Source organism: Mixophyes fleayi, chromosome 5, assembly GCF_038048845.1.
Source record: "Mixophyes fleayi isolate aMixFle1 chromosome 5, aMixFle1.hap1, whole genome shotgun sequence".
NCBI classification, from domain to species: domain Eukaryota; kingdom Metazoa; phylum Chordata; class Amphibia; order Anura; family Limnodynastidae; genus Mixophyes; species Mixophyes fleayi.
Window position 1 is genome coordinate 277,639,333 of NC_134406.1, and position 19,515 is coordinate 277,658,847.

A 19,515-nucleotide genomic window follows, 5' to 3' on the forward strand; every position below is an offset into this window, starting at 1 on the left:
GCGCTGGTGTGGTACTGGGAGAGGGGGTGATGGATGCAGTCTGAGTGGCACAGAGGAACGCAGGACCGTGTTGTAACACGACTGATAAGTGAAGACAAATTGTGTCTCTGGCTCCCAAGTGAATTAGATTAATGCAGACGAGCTGGATACATTTGTAGATAACTCTTACACTGTATGAAATGATTCATTTCATTCACTTGGTCTCTGACAACCCTCAGGGCCAGGTCTGCTTAGCAGCGCTACGTCCCAGTATTACAGACTGCGATAGTTATAACTCTGCCGTAGTTCCAGCATCTTCCTACAGGAACAGGTTATCTTTATGTTAGACAATCCCCTAGTAAATAATGTACAGGATATCCAGAAAACATGCACTGCGGATTATAAAATATAGGGCAGAATCTTTTTAAGTATAAGGCGAGTGGTCCTGGACAGACCCCCAGTGACAATGTCTGAGACAGCATTGAAATCACCCACTGTTCCAGGTGCCTCTGTCTCTCCCAGTGACTGGCAGTGATGGGGTTACACGCTCTAGGTCTGAATTAATTATTAGCTACTAGTGAGACACAGAGTACACACAGGGAAGATAAATAATCTGCATCTGTTCCCCATCAGACCATGTCCTATATCTACAGACACTGTGACCCATCCATGCCCCCTAATGACTGCCCAGACTAAGTCAGACACCCGCAGGACCCCAACAATGCCTAAGAGGGGGTCCCAGAGACGCCTATGGACACAACACATAGTACAGGTCACCCACACACTGACCCCTGGGGTCCTCCTACCTCCTGGGCCACCAGACTGGAGATCCGTACAGCCCTCTTCACCCTGGTGTCCTTCCGTCCACTCTCCTTCCTCTTCAGGGACATATTGGGATGAGACCCCTGGAAGAGCAGCCGGTCCCTCCTCAGCTCCTCATGGTTCATGTCTTTGGAGGTGCTGATCTTCCAGTGCCCAGTGTTGTGCCCAGTGTTGTGCCCAGCGGTCTCCATGCTGCTGGCATCCTGGGTGCTGTGAGGTAGTAGAGGAGCTTGGCTGGTGTCTTGTGAAGACAGGGATCCCCGCAGCTGTGTGTCAGAGATGGGGAAGGTCCCATGTAAGCTGCAGGAAAGCTGTGACAGATCTAATCCCTGCGTGTAGATGGGTTCGGGCAGCTGCTCTCATCTCTGCGTCCTTCCCTGTTAGTTCTTTATAGCTCCCTGCACCCATCCAGCACTCTCCCTGTCCCCCAATCACCTGCTCAGACTTCCTCCTCTCCCACAGTCATCCTCACCTAAGTATCCTCCACTTCTCCCCCTCTACTGTTACACAGTAGTCTGTCTGCCGAGACCCCCTCCTCACGCCTGACAGAGGCTGCTTCGTAACACACGTACTGTTACCAGTGTATACTCAGTGTCATTATACAGTGCAGCATGATCATTATCAGTGTATACTCAGTATTATTATACAGAGCAGTGTGATCATTATCAGTGTATACTCAGTATTATTATACAGTGTGATCATTATCAGTGTATACTCAGTATTATTATACAGAGCAGTGTGATCATCATCAGTGTATACTCAGTATTATTATACAGAGCAGTGTGATCATTATCAGTGTATACTCAGTGTCATTATACAGTGCAGCATGATCATTATCAGTGTATACTCAGTATTATTATACAGAGCAGTGTGATCATTATCAGTGTATACTCAGTATTATTATAATGTGATCATTATCAGTGTATACTCAGTATTATTATACAGAGCAGTGTGATCATTATCAGTGTATACTCAGTATTATTATACAGAGCAGTGTGATCATTATCAGTGTATACTCAGTATTATTATACAGTGTGATCATTATCAGTGTATACTCAGTATTATTATACAGAGCAGTGTGATCATTATCAGTATATACTCAGTATTATTATACAGTGCAGCATGATCATTATCAGTGTATACTCAGTATTATTATACAGTGCAGCATGATCATCATCAGTGTATACTCAGTATTATTATACAGTGTGATCATTATCAGTGTATACTCAGTATTATTATTATACAGTGTGATCATTATCAGTGTATACTCAGTATTATTATACAATGTGATCATTATCAGTGTATACTCAGTATTAATATACAATGTGATCATTATCAGTGTATACTCAGTATTATTATACAGAGCAGTGTGATCATTATCAGTGTATACTCAGTATTATTATACAGTGTGATCATTATCAGTGTATACTCAGTATTATTATACAGTGTGATCATTATCAATGTATACTCAGTATTATTATACAGTGTGATCCTTATCAGTGTATACTGAGTATTATTATACAGAGCAGTGTGATCATTATCAGTGTATACTCAGTATTATTATACAGTGTGATCATTATCAGTGTATACTCAGTATTATTATACAGAGCAGTGTGATCATTATCAGTGTATACTCAGTATTATTATACAGTGTGATCATTATCAGTGTATACTCAGTATTATTATACAGTGTGATCATTATCAGAGTATACTCAGTATTATTATACAGAGCAGTGTGATCATTATCAGTGTATACTCAGTATTATTATACAGTGCAGCATGATCATTATCAGTGTATACTCAGTATTATTATACAGTGTGATCATTATCAGTGTATACTCAGTATTATTATACAGTGTGATCATTATCAGTGTATACTCAGTATTATTATACAGTGTGATCATTATCAGTGTATACTCAGTGTCATTATACAGTACAGCATGATCATTATCAGTGTATACTCAGTATTATTATACAGAGCAGTGTGATCATTATCAGTGTATACTCAGTATTATTATACAGTGTGATCATTATCAGTGTATACTCAGTATTATTATACAGTGTGATCCTTATCAGTGTATACTGAGTATTATTATACAGAGCAGTGTGATCATTATCAGTGTATACTCAGTATTATTATACAGTGTGATCATTATCAGTGTATACTCAGTATTATTATACAGAGCAGTGTGATCATTATCAGTGTATACTCAGTATTATTATACAGTGTGATCATTATCAGTGTATACTCAGTATTATTATACAGTGTGATCATTATCAGAGTATACTCAGTATTATTATACAGAGCAGTGTGATCATTATCAGTGTATACTCAGTATTATTATACAGTGCAGCATGATCATTATCAGTGTATACTCAGTATTATTATACAGTGTGATCATTATCAGTGTATACTCAGTATTATTATACAGTGTGATCATTATCAGTGTATACTCAGTATTATTATACAGTGTGATCATTATCAGTGTATACTCAGTGTCATTATACAGTACAGCATGATCATTATCAGTGTATACTCAGTATTATTATACAGAGCAGTTTGATCCTTATCAGTGTATACTCAGTATTATTATACAGTATGATCATTATCAGTGTATACTCAGTATTATTATACAGAGCAGTGTGATCATTATCAGTGTATACTCAGTATTATTATACAGTGTGATCATTATCAGTGTATACTCAGTATTATTATACAGTGTGATCATTATCAGTGTATACTCAGTATTATAATACAGTGTGATCATAATCAGTGAATACTCAGTATTATTATACAGTGTGATCATTATCAGTGTATACTCAGTATTATTATGCAGTGAGATCATTATCGGTGTATACTCAGTATTATTATACAGTATGATCATTATCAGTGTATACTCAGTATTATTATATAGTGTGACCATAATCAGTGTATACTCAGTATTATTATACAGTATGATCATTATCAGTGTATACTCAGTATTATTATACAGTGAGATCATTATCGGTGTATACTCAGTATTATTATACAGTGTGATCATTATCAGTGTATACTCAGTATTATTATACAGTGTGATCATTATCAGTGTATACTCAGTATTATTATACAGTGTGATCATTATCAGTGTATACTCAGTATATACCGGGGTGTGGAGAGCGGATTCTGGGATGGGCTGTGCCTAGTGGTTACTAGGGGACCCAGATAAGGGGTTCAGGGTCTGCAGCAGGTGAGGTGATACAGTGATGCCCACTTTTACTGAAGAGTTGTTTTTTTGTAGAATATGTTTATTTCATTGTATGCTATAAACAGTTCAACCATTACACAGAAACATGGACCTGTGATATGGAGATATACAGCAATCACGGATATAGGTCTGAGGGTCTCACAGCACCCCTATAACAGTACCCCCATGACATCACACCAATGACATCACCCCTATGACAGCACTCCTATAACAGCGCCCCCATGACATCACCACTATGACATCTCCCCTATGACAGTACCCCCATGACATCACACCAATGACATCACCCCTATAACAGTACCCCCATGACATCACACCAATGACATCACCACTATGAGCACCCCTATGACAGCACCACTATGACATCACCCCTATGACAGCACCACTATGACATCACACCTATGACAGCACCTCTATAACATCACCCCCATGAGAGCACCCCTATAACAGCAGTGCTGACAGTCAGTGATCGGATCTATGTGTCCTGTCAGCATCTTCTGCACGCTGTGAACCCGCTCGCCTCACACAAAGTACATAATAAGGCGACATATCTACAAGATTCAGAGCGACACATCAGACATCTGGGAGAGATGGATGAGACAGGCTGGATGATACGAGGAGCTGGCAGGATCAGCCGTTATTACACTGTGTCATTAATTAAACGGGCAGCAGATCAGATCACAGGGTTGATGTGTCCTTGCTGATAACGATCCTGCAGCCATCAATCACACATCACTGCAGCTGAGAGACGATGATACGTGGTACAGTATAACCAGGGACATCGGTCAGACACCAGGGGCCCAGCGCTCTCCCCATAACCCAGAGCTCTCCTTACTGAACTAGCACTCTCCTCAGTGACCCAGCGCTCTCCTCAGTGACCCAGCGTTCTCCTCAGTGACCCAGCGTTCTTCTCAGTGACCCAGCGCTCTTCTCAATAACCCAGCACTCTCCTCAATGATCTAGCCCTCTCATCAATGACCCAGTGCTCGCCTTACTGACCTAGCACTCTCCCTGGTGACTCAGCACTCTCCTCAGTAACCCAGCGCTCTCCTCAATGACCCTGCACTCTCCTCAGTGACCTAGCCCTCTCCTCACGACCCAGCGCTCTCCTTATAACCCAGCGCTCTCCTCAGTGACCCAACGCTCTCCTCAATGACCCAGCACTCTCCTCAATGACATAAAACTCTCCTCAGTGACCCAGCGCTCTCAATGACTCAGCGCTTTCCTTACTGACCTAGCACTCTCCCTGGTTTTCCAGCGCTCTCCTCAGTGACCCACACTCTTCCCATAACCCAGCGCTCTCCTTACTGACCTAGCACTCTCTCCTCAGTGACCCAGCACTCTCCTCAGTGACTCAGCACTCTCTTCACTGACCCAGCACTCTCCTCAGTGACCTAGCACTCTCCTCACGACCCAGCGCTCTCCTTATAACCCAGCGCTCTCCTCAGTGACCCAACGCTCTCCTCAATGACACTGCGCTCTCCTCAATGACCCAGCACTCTCCTCAATGATCTAGCCCTCTCATCAATGACCCAGTGCTCGCCTTACTGACCTAGAACTCTCCCTGGTGACTCAGCACTCTCCTCAGTAACCCAGCGCTCTCCTCAATGACCCAGCGTTCTCCTCAGTGACCCAGCGCTCTCCCCATAACCCAGAGCTCTCTTTACTGAACTAGCACTCTTCTCAGTGACCCAGCGCTCTTCTCAATAACCCAGCACTCTCCTCAATGATCTAGCCCTCTCCTCAGTGACCCAGCACTCTCATCAATAACCCAGTGCTCGCCTTACTGACCTAGCACTCTCCCTGGTGACTCAGCACTCTCCCTGGTGACTCAGCACTCTCCTCAGTAACCCAGCGCTCTCCTCAATGACCTAGCACTCTCCTCACGACCCAGCGCTCTCCTTATAACCCAGCGCTCTCCTCAGTGACCCAACGCTCTTCTCAATGACACTGCGCTCTCCTCAATGACCCAGCACTCTCCTCAATGACATAAAACTCTCCTCAGTGACCCAGCACTCTCCTCAGTGACCTAGCACTCTCCTCACGACCTAGCGCTCTCCTTATAACCCAGCGCTCTCCTCAGTGACCCAACGCTCTCCTCAATGACACTGCGCTCTCCTCAATGACCCAGCACTCTCCTCAATGACATAAAACTCTCCTCAGTGACCCAGCACTCTCCTCAATGACCCAGCGCTCTCCTTGCTGACCTAGCACTCTCCTCAGTGACCCAGCGCTCTCAATGACTCAGCGCTTTCCTTACTGACCTAGCACTCTCCCTGGTTTTCCAGCGCTCTCCTCAGTGACCCACACTCTTCCCATAACCCAGCGCTCTCCTTACTGACCTAGCACTCTCTCCTCAGTGACCCAGCACTCTCCTCAGTGACTCAGCACTCTCTTCACTGACCCAGCACTCTCCTTACTGACCTAGCACTCTCCCCAAAACTCAGCTCTCCCCTCAGTGACCCAGTGCTGTTCCCTTAACCCAGCACTCTCCCCAGTGACCCAGCACTCTCTTCACTGACCCAGCGCTCTCCCCATAATCCAGTGATCTTCTCACTGACCCAGTGCTCTCCTTATAACCCAGCGCTCTCCTCAGTGACTCAGCACTCTCTTCACTGACCCAGCGCTCTCCTCAGTGACCCAGTGCTTTTCTTACTGACCCAAAGCACTTCTCATAGCCCATTGCTCTCCTCACTGACCGAATAAGCTCCTCGTACCCAAGTGCTCTTCTCAGTGATCCAGCACTCTCCCCAAAACCCAGCGCTCCCCTCAGTGACCCAGCACTCTCTTCACTGACTCAGTGCTCTCCCCATAACCCAGTGATCTCCTCCCTGATCCAGCGCTCTCCTCACTGACCGAACACGGTCCCTGTACCCCAGTGTTCTTCTCAGTGATCAAGCAGTCTTCCCATAACACAGTACCCTCCTCACTGACTCAGCGCTCTCCTCACTGACCCAACACTCTCCTCACTGACCCAGCACTCTCGTCAAAACACAGTGCTCTCCTCACTGAAAAAATGATCTCCCCATAACCCAACACTCTCCTCACTGACTCCTCGCTGATCCAGTGCTCTCATCACTATAACTCAGCACTCTTCCAGTAACTCCTTCCCACCTCCTCCCAATACCGCCTTCTAATATTCTCCTTATAACTCCTTCCCATTCTATCCCAGCAACTGTTTTCCATCCTCTCTAAGTAACTACTTTCCATCCTTCCCCAGTAAATGTTTCCAATTCTCTACTACTATTGCTTTTCCATCCTCTAATAATAACTCCTTTCCATCCTCTCTCAGTAACGCTTTACCATCATCTCATGGTACCTGTTTCCGATACTCTCCCAAAAACGTTTTCACATCCTCTACTCACTGAACCAGCACTCTCCTAATTGACCCAATAATTTCCTCACTGACCCAGTGCTTTCCTTGCTGACCCAGCGCTCTCCTGACAGACCCAACAATCTCTCACTGACCCAGCACTCTCCTGACAGACCCAACAATCTCTCACTGACCCATCGCTCTCCTCACTGACCCAACTATCTGTTAATTGTCTCAGCACTATCCTCATAACACAGTCCTCGTCTCACTGACCCAGCACTCTCCTCACTGACCCAGCACTCTCCTGACAGACCCAACAATCTCTCACTGACCCAGCACTCTCCTGACAGACCCAACAATCATCTCACTGACCCATCCCTCTCCTCACTGACCCAGCACTCTTCTCACTGACCCAGTGCTCTTCTCACTGACCCAGCACTCTCCTCACTGACCCAGCACTCTCCTGACAGACCCAACAATCTCTCACTGACCCAGCACTCTCCTGACAGACCCAACAATCTCTCACTGACCCAGCACTCTCCTGACAGACCCAACAATCATCTCACTGACCCAACTATCTGTTAATTGTCTCAGCACTATCCTCATAACACAGTCCTCGTCTCACTGACCCAGCACTCTCCTCACTGACCCAGCACTCTTCTCACTGACCCAGTGCTCTCCTCACTGACCCAGCACTCTCCTCACTGACCCAGCACTCTCCTGACAGACCCAACAATCTCTCACTGACCCAGCACTCTCCTGACAGACCCAACAATCATCTCACTGACCCATCGCTCTCCTCACTGACCCAACTATCTGTTAATTGTCTCAGCACTATCCTCATAACACAGTCCTCGTCTCACTGACCCAGCACTCTCCTCACTGACCCAGCACTCTTCTCACTGACCCAGTGCTCTCCTCACTGACCCAGCACTCTTCTCACTGACCCAGTGCTCTCCTCACTGACCCAGCACTCTCCTCACTGACCCAGCACTCTTCTCACTGACCCAGTGCTCTCCTCACTGACCCAGCACTCTTCTCACTGACCCAGTGCTCTTCTCACTGACCCAGCACTCTCATCATTGACCCAACTGTCTGTTCACTGACCCAGCGCTCTCCTCATAACACAATGTTTGTCTCACTGACCCAGCACTCTCCTAACTAACCCGACAATCTTCGCACTGACCCAGTGCTCTCCTTGCTGACATAGCACTCTCACTGATCCAACTATCTGTTCACTGACTCAGTGCTTTCCTTGTAACACAGTGCTCGTTTCACTGATCCAGTACTATCCTCACTGACCCAGCCCTTTTCCTCACTGCTCCGAGCCCTACCTCAGCATTCTCCCAGTAACGCCTTCCCATCCTCTCCCAATACCCCCTTCTAATATTCTCCTTATAACTCCTTCCCATCCTATTCCAGCAACTGTTTCCCATCCTCTCTAAGTAACTGTTTCCAATCCTCTCTTACTAATGCTTTCCCATCATATAATAATAACTCTCCAAAAAACACTTTCCCATTCTCTCCCAATATTTCCTTCCCATCCTCTTACAATAACTCCTCCCCACTCTCTCCCAATACTTCCTCCATTCTCTCCCTATAACTAGTTACCCATTAATTTCCCAACATCTCCTCCCCATCCTCTCCCAATGACTCCACACCCATCCTCAATAACGCTTCCTCCATTCTTTCTCTACAACTCTTCCCACATTAAATATCTATAACTCTGCTCCATCCCCTCCCAATAATTCCTCTGCATTCTCTCCCAATACTTCCTTCCCATCCTCTCCCTGTAACTAGTCACACATTAATTTCCCTATAACTCCTCTCCCATCTTCTCTCTATTCCTGAATGGATCTATATTAATGCAGTATAAATATATCATTCTGTATATCAATATATCACTGTGTGTACAATGTCCTATGCCCTACTGTGTGATAATTATATTCTTTACACTACATACCCCCATAATTGTCAGTCTGTTTGGCGAGATACCAATGACCAGTTTGCGGCGCCTCACGGCTCTGACCTTCTGGCCTCCATTCCTCATTGATTGAGGCCTAATAAAGGACTGTTCTCTATCGTCTCACTTTGTCCAGGCTGGAAATGACCAGGGAACGCAAATGTAACCTAAACCCATGACTGCTTATGTAGATATATACACAGTACACTGCCTAATAAGGGAGAGACAGAACGTTCCAAGACCCTTTCTATAAAAAGACTAAAATAACAGTTTCTGAAGGGAAAAATTCAGACTTATCTGAGCTTGACTTGTATCTGTCATAACTAGAATGAGATTCTCACACAACTGTACATTGTGCTTTCTGCAGAACATCTTTCATAATCTGAACCAGACCCATCTCCCAATTGTCACTGTACCTGTAATATCTGAGTAGAGACCCCTCACCTGTTACTGTACCTATAATATCTGAGCAGGGACCTCTCACCTGTCACTGTACCTGTAATATCTGAGCAGAGACCTCTCACCTGTCACTGTACCTGTAATACCTGAGCAGAGACCCCTCACCTGTCACTGTACCTGTAATATCTGAGCAGAGACCCCTCACCTGTCACTGTACCTGTAATATCTGAGCAGAGACCTCTCACCTGTCACTGTACCTGTAATATCTGAGCAGGGACCTCTCACCTGTCACTGTACCTGTAATATCTGAGCAGAGACCTCTCACCTGTCACTGTACCTGTAATATCTGAGCAGGGACCTCTCACCTGTCACTGTACCTGTAATATCAGAGCAGGGACCTCTCACCTGTCACTGTACCTGTAATATCTGAGCAGGGACCTCTCACCTGTCACTGTACCCGTAATATCTGAGCAGAGACCTCTCACCTGTTACTGTACCTGTAATATCTGAGCAGAGACCTCTCACCTGTCACTGTACCTGTAATATCTGAGCAGAGACCTCTCACCTGTTACTGTACCTGTAATATCTGAGCAGAGACGTCTCACCTGTCACTGTACCTGTAATATCTGAGCAGAGACCTCTCACCTGTTACTGTACCTGTAATATCTGAGCAGAGACCTCTCACCTGTCACTGTACCTGTAATATCTGAGCAGAGACCTCTCACCTGTCACTGTACCTGTAATATCTGAGCAGGGACCTCTCACCTGTCACTGTACCTGTAATATCTGAGTAGAGACCTCTCACCTGTCACTGTACCTGTAATATCTGAGCAGAGACCTCTCACCTGTTACTGTACCTGTAATATCTGAGCAGAGACCTCCCACCTGTCACTGTACATGTAATATCTGAGCAGGGACCCCTCACCTGTCACTGTACCTGTAATATCTGAGCAGGGACCTCTCACCTGTCACTGTACCTGTAATATCTGAGCAGGGACCTCTCACCTGTCACTGTACCTGTAATATCTGAGCAGAGACCCCCTCACCTGTCACTGTACCTATAATATCTGAGCAGGGACCTCTCACCTGTCACTGTACCTGTAATATCTGAGCAGAGACCTCTCACCTGTCACTGTACCTGTAATATCTGAGCAGGGACCTCTCACCTGTCACTGTACCTGTAATATCTGAGCAGAGACCTCTCACCTGTCACTGTAATATCTGAGCAGAGACCTCTCACCTGTCACTGTACCTGTAATATCTGAGCAGGGACCTCTCACCTGTCACTGTACCTGTAATATCTGAGCAGGGACCCCTCACCTGTCACTGTACCTGTAATATCTGAGCAGAGACCTCTCACCTGTCACTGTACCTGTAATATCTGAGCAGGGACCTCTCACCTGTCACTGTACCTGTAATATCTGAGTAGAGACCCCTCACCTGTCACTGTACCTGTAATATCTGAGTAGAGACCCCTCACCTGTCACTGTACCTGTAATATCTGAGCAGAGACCTCTCACCTGTTACTGTACCTGTAATATCTGAGCAGAGACCTCCCACCTGTCACTGTACATGTAATATCTGAGCAGGGACCCCTCACCTGTCACTGTACCTGTAATATCTGAGCAGGGACCTCTCACCTGTCACTGTACCTGTAATATCTGAGCAGGGACCTCTCACCTGTCACTGTACCTGTAATATCTGAGCAGAGACCCCCTCACCTGTCACTGTACCTATAATATCTGAGCAGGGACCTCTCACCTGTCACTGTACCTGTAATATCTGAGCAGAGACCTCTCACCTGTCACTGTACCTGTAATATCTGAGCAGGGACCTCTCACCTGTCACTGTACCTGTAATATCTGAGCAGAGACCTCTCACCTGTCACTGTAATATCTGAGCAGAGACCTCTCACCTGTCACTGTACCTGTAATATCTGAGCAGGGACCTCTCACCTGTCACTGTACCTGTAATATCTGAGCAGGGACCCCTCACCTGTCACTGTACCTGTAATACCTGAGCAGAGACCTCTCACCTGTCACTGTACCTGTAATATCTGAGCAGGGACCTCTCACCTGTCACTGTACCTGTAATATCTGAGCAGAGACCTCTCACCTGTCACTGTACCTGTAATATCTGAGCAGAGACCTCTCACCTGTCACTGTACCTGTAATATCTGAGCAGAGACCTCTCACCTGTCACTGTACATGTAATATCTAAGCAGAGACCTCTCACCTGTCACTGTACCTGTAATATCTGAGCAGAGACCTCTCACCTGTCACTGTACCTATAATATCTGAGCAGAGACCTCTCACCTGTCACTGTACCTGTAATATCTGAGCAGAGACCTCTCACCTGTCACTGTAATATCTGAGCAGAGACCTCTCACCTGTCACTGTACCTGTAATATCTGAGCAGAGACCCCTCTCACCTGTCACTGTACCTGTAATATCTGAGCAGAGACCTCTCACCTGTCACTGTACATGTAATATCTGAGCAGGGACCTCTCACCTGTTACTGTACCTGTAATATCTAAGCAGAGACCTCTCACCTGTCACTGTACCTGTAATATCTGAGCAGGGACCTCTCACCTGTCACTGTACCTGTAATATCTAAGCAGACCCCTCTCACCTGTCACTGTACCTGTAATATCTGAGCAGAGACCCCCTCACCTGTCACTGTACCTGTAATATCTGAGCAGAGACCTCTCACCTGTCACTGTAATATCTGAGCAGAGACCTCTCACCTGTCACTGTACCTGTAATATCTGAGCAGAGACCTCTCACCTGTCACTGTAATATCTGAGCAGAGACCTCTCACCTGTCACTGTACCTGTAATATCTGAGCAGAGACCTCTCACTGTACCTGTAATATCTGAGCAGAGACCCCTCACCTGTCACTGTACCTGTAATATCTAAGCAGAGACCTCTCACTGTACCTGTAATATCTGAGCAGGGACCTCTCACCTGTCACTGTACCTGTAATATCTAAGCAGAGACCTCTCACTGTACCTGTAATATCTAAGCAGAGACCTCTCACTGTACCTGTAATATCTGAGCAGGGACCTCTCACCTGTCACTGTACCTGTAATATCTAAGCAGAGACCTCTCACTGTACCTGTAATATCTGAGCAGGGACCTCTCACCTGTCACTGTACCTGTAATATCTAAGCAGAGACCTCTCACTGTACCTGTAATATCTAAGCAGAGACCTCTCACTGTACATGTAATATCTGAGCAGAGACCCCTCACCTAGAAGAAGTGACAGTGCGGAGACGAGTTACCAGTGTCCCTATCACATCCCTGACATTATGTGAACTACATGTTCTGAAAATCCTGATTTGTATCTATTTGTGCACATTTTGTACCTGATTTATGCTCGGACGCAGTTCTATTTGCGTGCCGTATCTTGAGTGAAATTGTGCTGCGCAAGCTCTGAAATGGACCTTACACCACTGAACGCCATCGTATGCAATTCATGTCTGAATGCAAATGACAATGACTGCTGACATGACTTGGGAAAGAGAACGGGGGATAGAAGGTGCGGAGGAACGCAGCCAGGTACAGTAAGGACATCCAACGCTGATACGGCTGAGTCCTGGGTTCTTTAGCCGTATCATATGGACCAGTGTTTCTGTCTGTCCCTGTACGGCGCTACGGATACCTAGTGGCGCCTTATAAATAAAAATTAATAATAATAATAATAATAATAAATACAGGACAGGTGTCAGTGAGGAATGACATGACATCTGTGTTTGTATTACAAACTACACGTATGTATACCACTAGCTAGCACAGAACATGTATGTGCAATGAGAGAGAATATAAAAACACATTGTAGATTACGCATTAAGAGCATCCTAATATGTCTTTAATGTAAAAAAATATATTTTTAAAACACATTTTGTTATTAATGATTATAGTATCAGTTGTTAATTCATTTTATAGAATATAAATGGTTTTTTTTACTTTCTGATGGGACTTTATATTACACATATGTGAGTATCTTGCCCTCTGTTCTGCCAGTCTACATACAGCAGGTAACTCTTACACGCCATAGCGTGCCCCTTGTACAAACATCTTCTTTTCTTTTTCCTTTTTTCTGAATTGTTGTCATGTGTGGGTGCCCCCCCCCCCCATAGTAATTATTTATATATATTACTCTGATGAATTATTAGAAAGAATATAGGGGGTCTGTGACTGCACTCAGTGCGCTGTGTCACTCTCTGTAACTTTTAAGCAGAGAGCACTTACACCCAGATTCGGATGAGAGTGGATTTTAATACAGTTGGAACTCTGCTCCAGCTCTGTGCTTCCTGACATGAGTCAGTCCCATTGTATATTGCATGCGCTATAACGCTAAAACAAACCTTGAAAAATGATCTGAACATACGTGTAGCATGTAGACACCAGTATGACATAAGGCACAGAGACACTGAGTGCATCACTTGTAGAGATGACACAACAATACGTGGAAACACAAACACACACAGAAATTCTCAATCTCAGCACCTTCCATCCACCTGGAAAGCAGCAATGCCATCTATCTAAGTGTGAGAGGAGGTCCCTGGGGACGGCCTAGAATCTGGGTCAGGTATCGCAGTGTTGGAAGAAGGAGACTGGAGCACAGGACACAAAGGCAGTGCCAGGAATCAGGCACAGAACGTCTCCGGTGTCAGAGGACATGAGAAGGCATTCTCTCTGTTTACGGCCCCACACGGGCTGGCCGGTTTCTTACATCATTTTATATATTGTGTGGCAAGAGAACACTTCTGGTGAAACACACACAAACAACTTCTTGCTTTTTACTTTGTTTTAATGTCAGGATGGTAAAGTATTTGACAACATAAAGATTCCACACAGTTTCTTGTGACCCAAAACACTAAATAAACAAAGACCTGCTCTCTAGACACCGGCCAGCTTTTCTAGCATCGGCCACCCTGAACAATGAAACAAACAGGTTTTTCTACCTGACACTCCATCCACAGCCCTAGCTTGATGGGCAGGTGACACTTCCACCTTCCCTTTAAAAGGGAGCTATCACCACCTGCTTCTGTTTGATTGCTCTTACTGTAGACAGGCCCTGTAGCTGTGGGAAATGGCACTTTCAAACCATGTAAGTTAAATCAGACTCTATACCACCATTTTGTCACACATATGTCCTCCACCTGTTTATCCTTAAACTAGGTCCACGGCTGCCTAAATGTGTTACTCTGCTTGCATCCTTTCTCTGCAGATTGCCAGCTAAATGCCTCCTTTATTACATATAATCACTCGTCACCAAGTAAGTGCAAATATTCATGACAACACATCTGCATTTTTATGCAGAATACGAGGTCTACTGGATAGAATCTCAGTTCTACTAAGAACTTGAAAGGTTGCAGTGCCAAGAACCAGTGGGTTACCTTGGTATTTCCCTTCCAGTTGTTCTGCATCCACTGCAATGGTGCATGATACGCAGAATTCTCTGCCTAGGAGATAATAGCGCTTCAGTAGCCCATTTTATGGCAAGACATTCCTTCTCCACTGTGGCATATTTTTGATGCCTTGGAAGCAACGTCTTCTGCAATAAGACTGCACCTAAGCTGACACTGGAGGCATCAATTTGAAGGAAGAACCTCTTCGTAAAATCAGGTGTTTGTAGAACTGAAGAGGAACAGAGGACTAAAATGAAGATTTGACCAACCAGCTTCTGCAGGCTAATCTATCTGGACAACTTTACCTGGAGTACTCACTACCCGAGGAGAGGTGTCCTCATCATACCAAGGTTTAAGAAGATTGACATAGCATATTTGCTCTTCCCTTCTCCTCCCCAACTGAAGGACCCTGTAATTGACAGGACCAAAGTACTCTAGGACTTCATATAGATCTTGCCAGTGGGCGAAAAGTTTGCTTTCCTGGGTTGGAATCAGGACTAGGACTTTGTCCCCAGGCTTCAAAGTTTAGACTACAGCACTTTTATCACAACTTATCTTATGCCACTCCTGAGCCTCTTTTACATGTTGTTGTACAAGGGGCCCTATCTTTCCCAGCCTCTCATACATAAATTGTACCAGATTTTGCTCCCTAGGGCTTTGCTGCTCCCACCCTTCCTTTAGCATATCCAAGATACCACTTGGCTATCCCGAATTCAGGTCCTGAAACAATAATTCAAAGGGACTAAATCCTGTTGAGGCTTGAGGTACCTCACGGATGGCAAACATCAAACAGGGAATAACAGTGTCCTAATCCTTTATTTACTATACCACAGCTTTCCTGAACATGTGCTTTAATGTGCAATTAATGCTTTCAACCAAACCGTCCATTTGTGGATGGTATATGGAAGTGTGAAGACCCCTCAGTCCTAAAAACTGGCACATGTCCTTCATCAGCTTGGACATGAATGGGGTGCCCTGTTCTGTGACAATTTCCTTGGGTTTTTCCAAGTGTGTGAACATCAATATAAGTTCTTTAGATATGATGCTGGACTTTATGTTTTGTAGGGTAACCCACTCTGGATATCTGGCCGCATATTCGAGAACCACTATTATATATTGATGCCCACAAATGGATTCCTCCAGCGGCCCCACAAGGTCCATGGCTATCCCTTGAAAGGGAACTTGTACTATTAGTAATGGGATGAGAGGTGCCCTGTACAGCTGCTTGGAACAGGTTCTCTGACAAATGGGACAGGACCAGCAATACCTTCTCACTGCCATGTGTACACCGGGCCAGTAAAACCTGAGCAGAACTTGTTCCCGTGTTTTATCTTCCCCCAGGTGTCTCCTACAGACGTGTGCATGTGCTGCTTTTAACACTACAGGTACATGGACCTAAGGGACCATTAACTGTTCTACATTTACCCCCTGTACAAAAGCAACTCTATACAGAAAGATATTTTTGAAATATTTGTGTGCTACATGAAAAACAGTCAGTATTTAACTTATGTGCAAAACAGAAAACTAATTTGCACCCCTTGCATTGTAACATGGTTTTGTCCAGGAGACTGAAATAAGATACCTCTTCATTTAAGATCCTTAATGAATCAGGTCCGCATTGTTAAGTTAGTCATGAGCAAAATCCTGCAGAGGAAACAAAATTGGTATTGTGGATCAGTCCATATGCTCTCTGATGTCACCAGCCAATGCTAGTTTGGACTGTTCATGTTTCCCCGTAGGTGGATGCTTCTGTGGAACTCCTGACGTGACCCCCAGGATAGCATTCCGGGTTGGCAGTTCACAAAGATCGACGTCCAGGGGGTAAATGTATGAACCTCCGGATTCTTCAACTCCGGCGAGTTCAGCGTCTTCAGCGCTTAAATTTAAAGCGGCGCTGCCTTGTAAAGGGAATTTTCCCTTTACAAGGCAGCGCCGCTTTAAAATTAAGCGCTGAAGACGCTGAACTCGCCGGAGTTGAAGAATCCGGAGGTTCATACATTTACCCCCAGATGTTGTGGATTTTTCGGCGGATCCTTAAAGACTGGGCTTCCGACCATTGCATTAGTTGCAGGTATGTCCGTCCGGACCTAGAGATAATGGATGTTGGTGAGCGCTCCCTGGTCTATGTAAAGGGCATAGGTCTTGCTGCTCAGGGGGAAGAGGATTAACAAGGGTAGTTCCGACCCTTAAATAGGCATGTATACAAAAGATGTCCCCTTGGCGCACATATGTATGAATCGTGTAAAAGTATTGGTTTAATTCCAATTTATGGTTAATACATTGATATCACAAAGAATGATATAAATAACAACTTATGAAATAGATGCAAAATTGGACTGCACAGTAATATAAAAGGCAAACAGTATAATACCTTGGTTCAAACCTCAAACAGCTAACAAAGTCTTCATTAGGTTGGACACAGAAGTCCCAGAGAGGTAGATTGAGTCCAATAGGTGTATCATAATCCAAGTGATACTCGGAATGTCAGTTTCTTGATGAGTAAAAAATATATAGTGCCTCGCCTTCAATGAGATTGTGTTATCTTCAGAGGCAACATAAGGTATAAAGTTCAAAATGCATACAAACAATCCAGAAAACCAAGCATAGAGTCTATGAATCTGCAGCGTGGATAAATTCCGGTGTTCACGATGTTATTGGATAATCAATCATAAAAGTTCCATCCAAACAATGTTGATGTAGATTGCTGGTAATAATAAACTTACCCCTATAGGGTTGGTGCGCTGTAAAGACTCCCCGGATAACTGACTCCAAACGATGAGTGCAGCGTGATCCTTGATAGACTGGTGCAGTCGCGGCCGCGGCTGACACCAAAGTGTGCATGCGGTGAATGTAGAGACGGGTACAAGCGCTGTTCCTCTGTCGGTCCTGGCAAGAATCAGAGACAGATTGGCGATACAGCTACCCTTCCAACGCGTTTCACTTAATGCTTCCTCCGGACCTGCTCACCAAGGACCTCTTTAAATAGTGGGAAGTCTCACCCCAGAATGAGTGGATATGGGAGATTAGGTGCTATGACACCTACCACCATAACTGTTTAGTTTTTAAGTGTGACTGGCAGAAGTGTTCTCTCATACTCCTCAGACGTCCCATGTACCCACAGGACCTTCACCCTTGGGCAACCAAGTAGTTATGGTTTTGAGCAAGACAGAGCTGGAAACCAACGTAACTTCCCTCCCAGAGTCAACCAATGCCAAAACAAGGTTTTGGTTGATAAGCACAGTCACCCAGAACAATCAAGGACTTCCTGATGCGGTACTCATTGTACAATAGCTTGGGAAAGCAGGCCCAACATATGGAACAGAACAATTCATGGTTTCTGGTAGTTTAGGACACTTGGCCCTAAAGTGTCCTGGCGCACCACATTCGAAGCACTTCGGATTAGACACCTTTGTAACCAGCTCTCTTTCCACAGCAGTTCTGCCATTGGGCCCCGTAGCAAGGACTGTTAAACCTGGCTTTTGACGTAGCATCGGCACGAATGCAGGTGGTTTGGTCAGTTGCTGTAGAGCACAAAATCACTCTATCACTGTGGCAAATGCTTCATAAGTTTGTGGGTCTGATTGCAGCACCCACTTTTGTAGACAATGGTCCAGCCCTTGGATGCAGTGATCTATTGCCAGAACTTCAATAATCGGGGTAGGCATATTCTCCTCAGGCTGCAGCCATATTTTTTACATTTTGGAAAGCTCAGCCAATTGTGCTCTAACCGGTTTGTCTTTATCATAGCTCCAATCGTGATAGAACTAGGCCTGGCCTGGCGCCGAAACCCCAATGTAAGTCAGTATCTCAGACTTTAGCCTTGGATAAACAGGCCCGGTCCTCATCCAGATCCTTATAAGCTTGATGAGCTTCGCCAATTAGATATGGTGCCAGCCTCTCAGCCCAAACTTCAGGAGGCCATGTCGCATTTTTTGCAATTCTCTGAAAGGACACAGGATACGCTTCTATGTCATCAGCTGGTGACATTTTCTGCAGAGCAGGACCATGTGGTACATTTCTGACACACCTCACCTGGACTAAGGCTCCCCTTAAGAGCCTGGTTTTCCTCCTGTGCATCTGCAACTTGTGCACCTGAGCTTGCTGCTCTTGTTGCGCAGCGGCACATTCACGTGGGTTCTCAACACTTGCTCCATGTTTACATCTATGCGGGTTGGGTAGCGGAAACTTGCTTCCCTTAACTTCTAACACCACTCGTAGCAAAAGCACACAAGTGAAACATAAGCAAACAACTTCTTGATTTTTACTTTGTTTTAATGTCAAGATGGCAAAGTATTTGACAACAAAAACATTTCATTCGGTTTCTTGTGACCCTGAAAACTAAGTAACCAGAAACCTGCTCTCTAGACACCGGCCAGCT

General features: G+C 45.1%; 1 protein-coding gene across 1 annotated transcript in view; it reads right to left on the reverse strand.

Moving 5' to 3' along the window:
• Window positions 1-752: 752 nt before the first annotated feature.
• Window positions 753-19,515, reverse strand: part of LOC142159548 (voltage-gated inwardly rectifying potassium channel KCNH2-like) — a 115,435-nt gene continuing 96,672 nt past the window's right edge. The window contains exon 6 of the mRNA XM_075214440.1: window positions 753-1,067. Within this exon, the coding sequence (XP_075070541.1) occupies window positions 753-1,067 (315 nt within the window). The remainder of the gene's footprint in view (window positions 1,068-19,515) is intronic.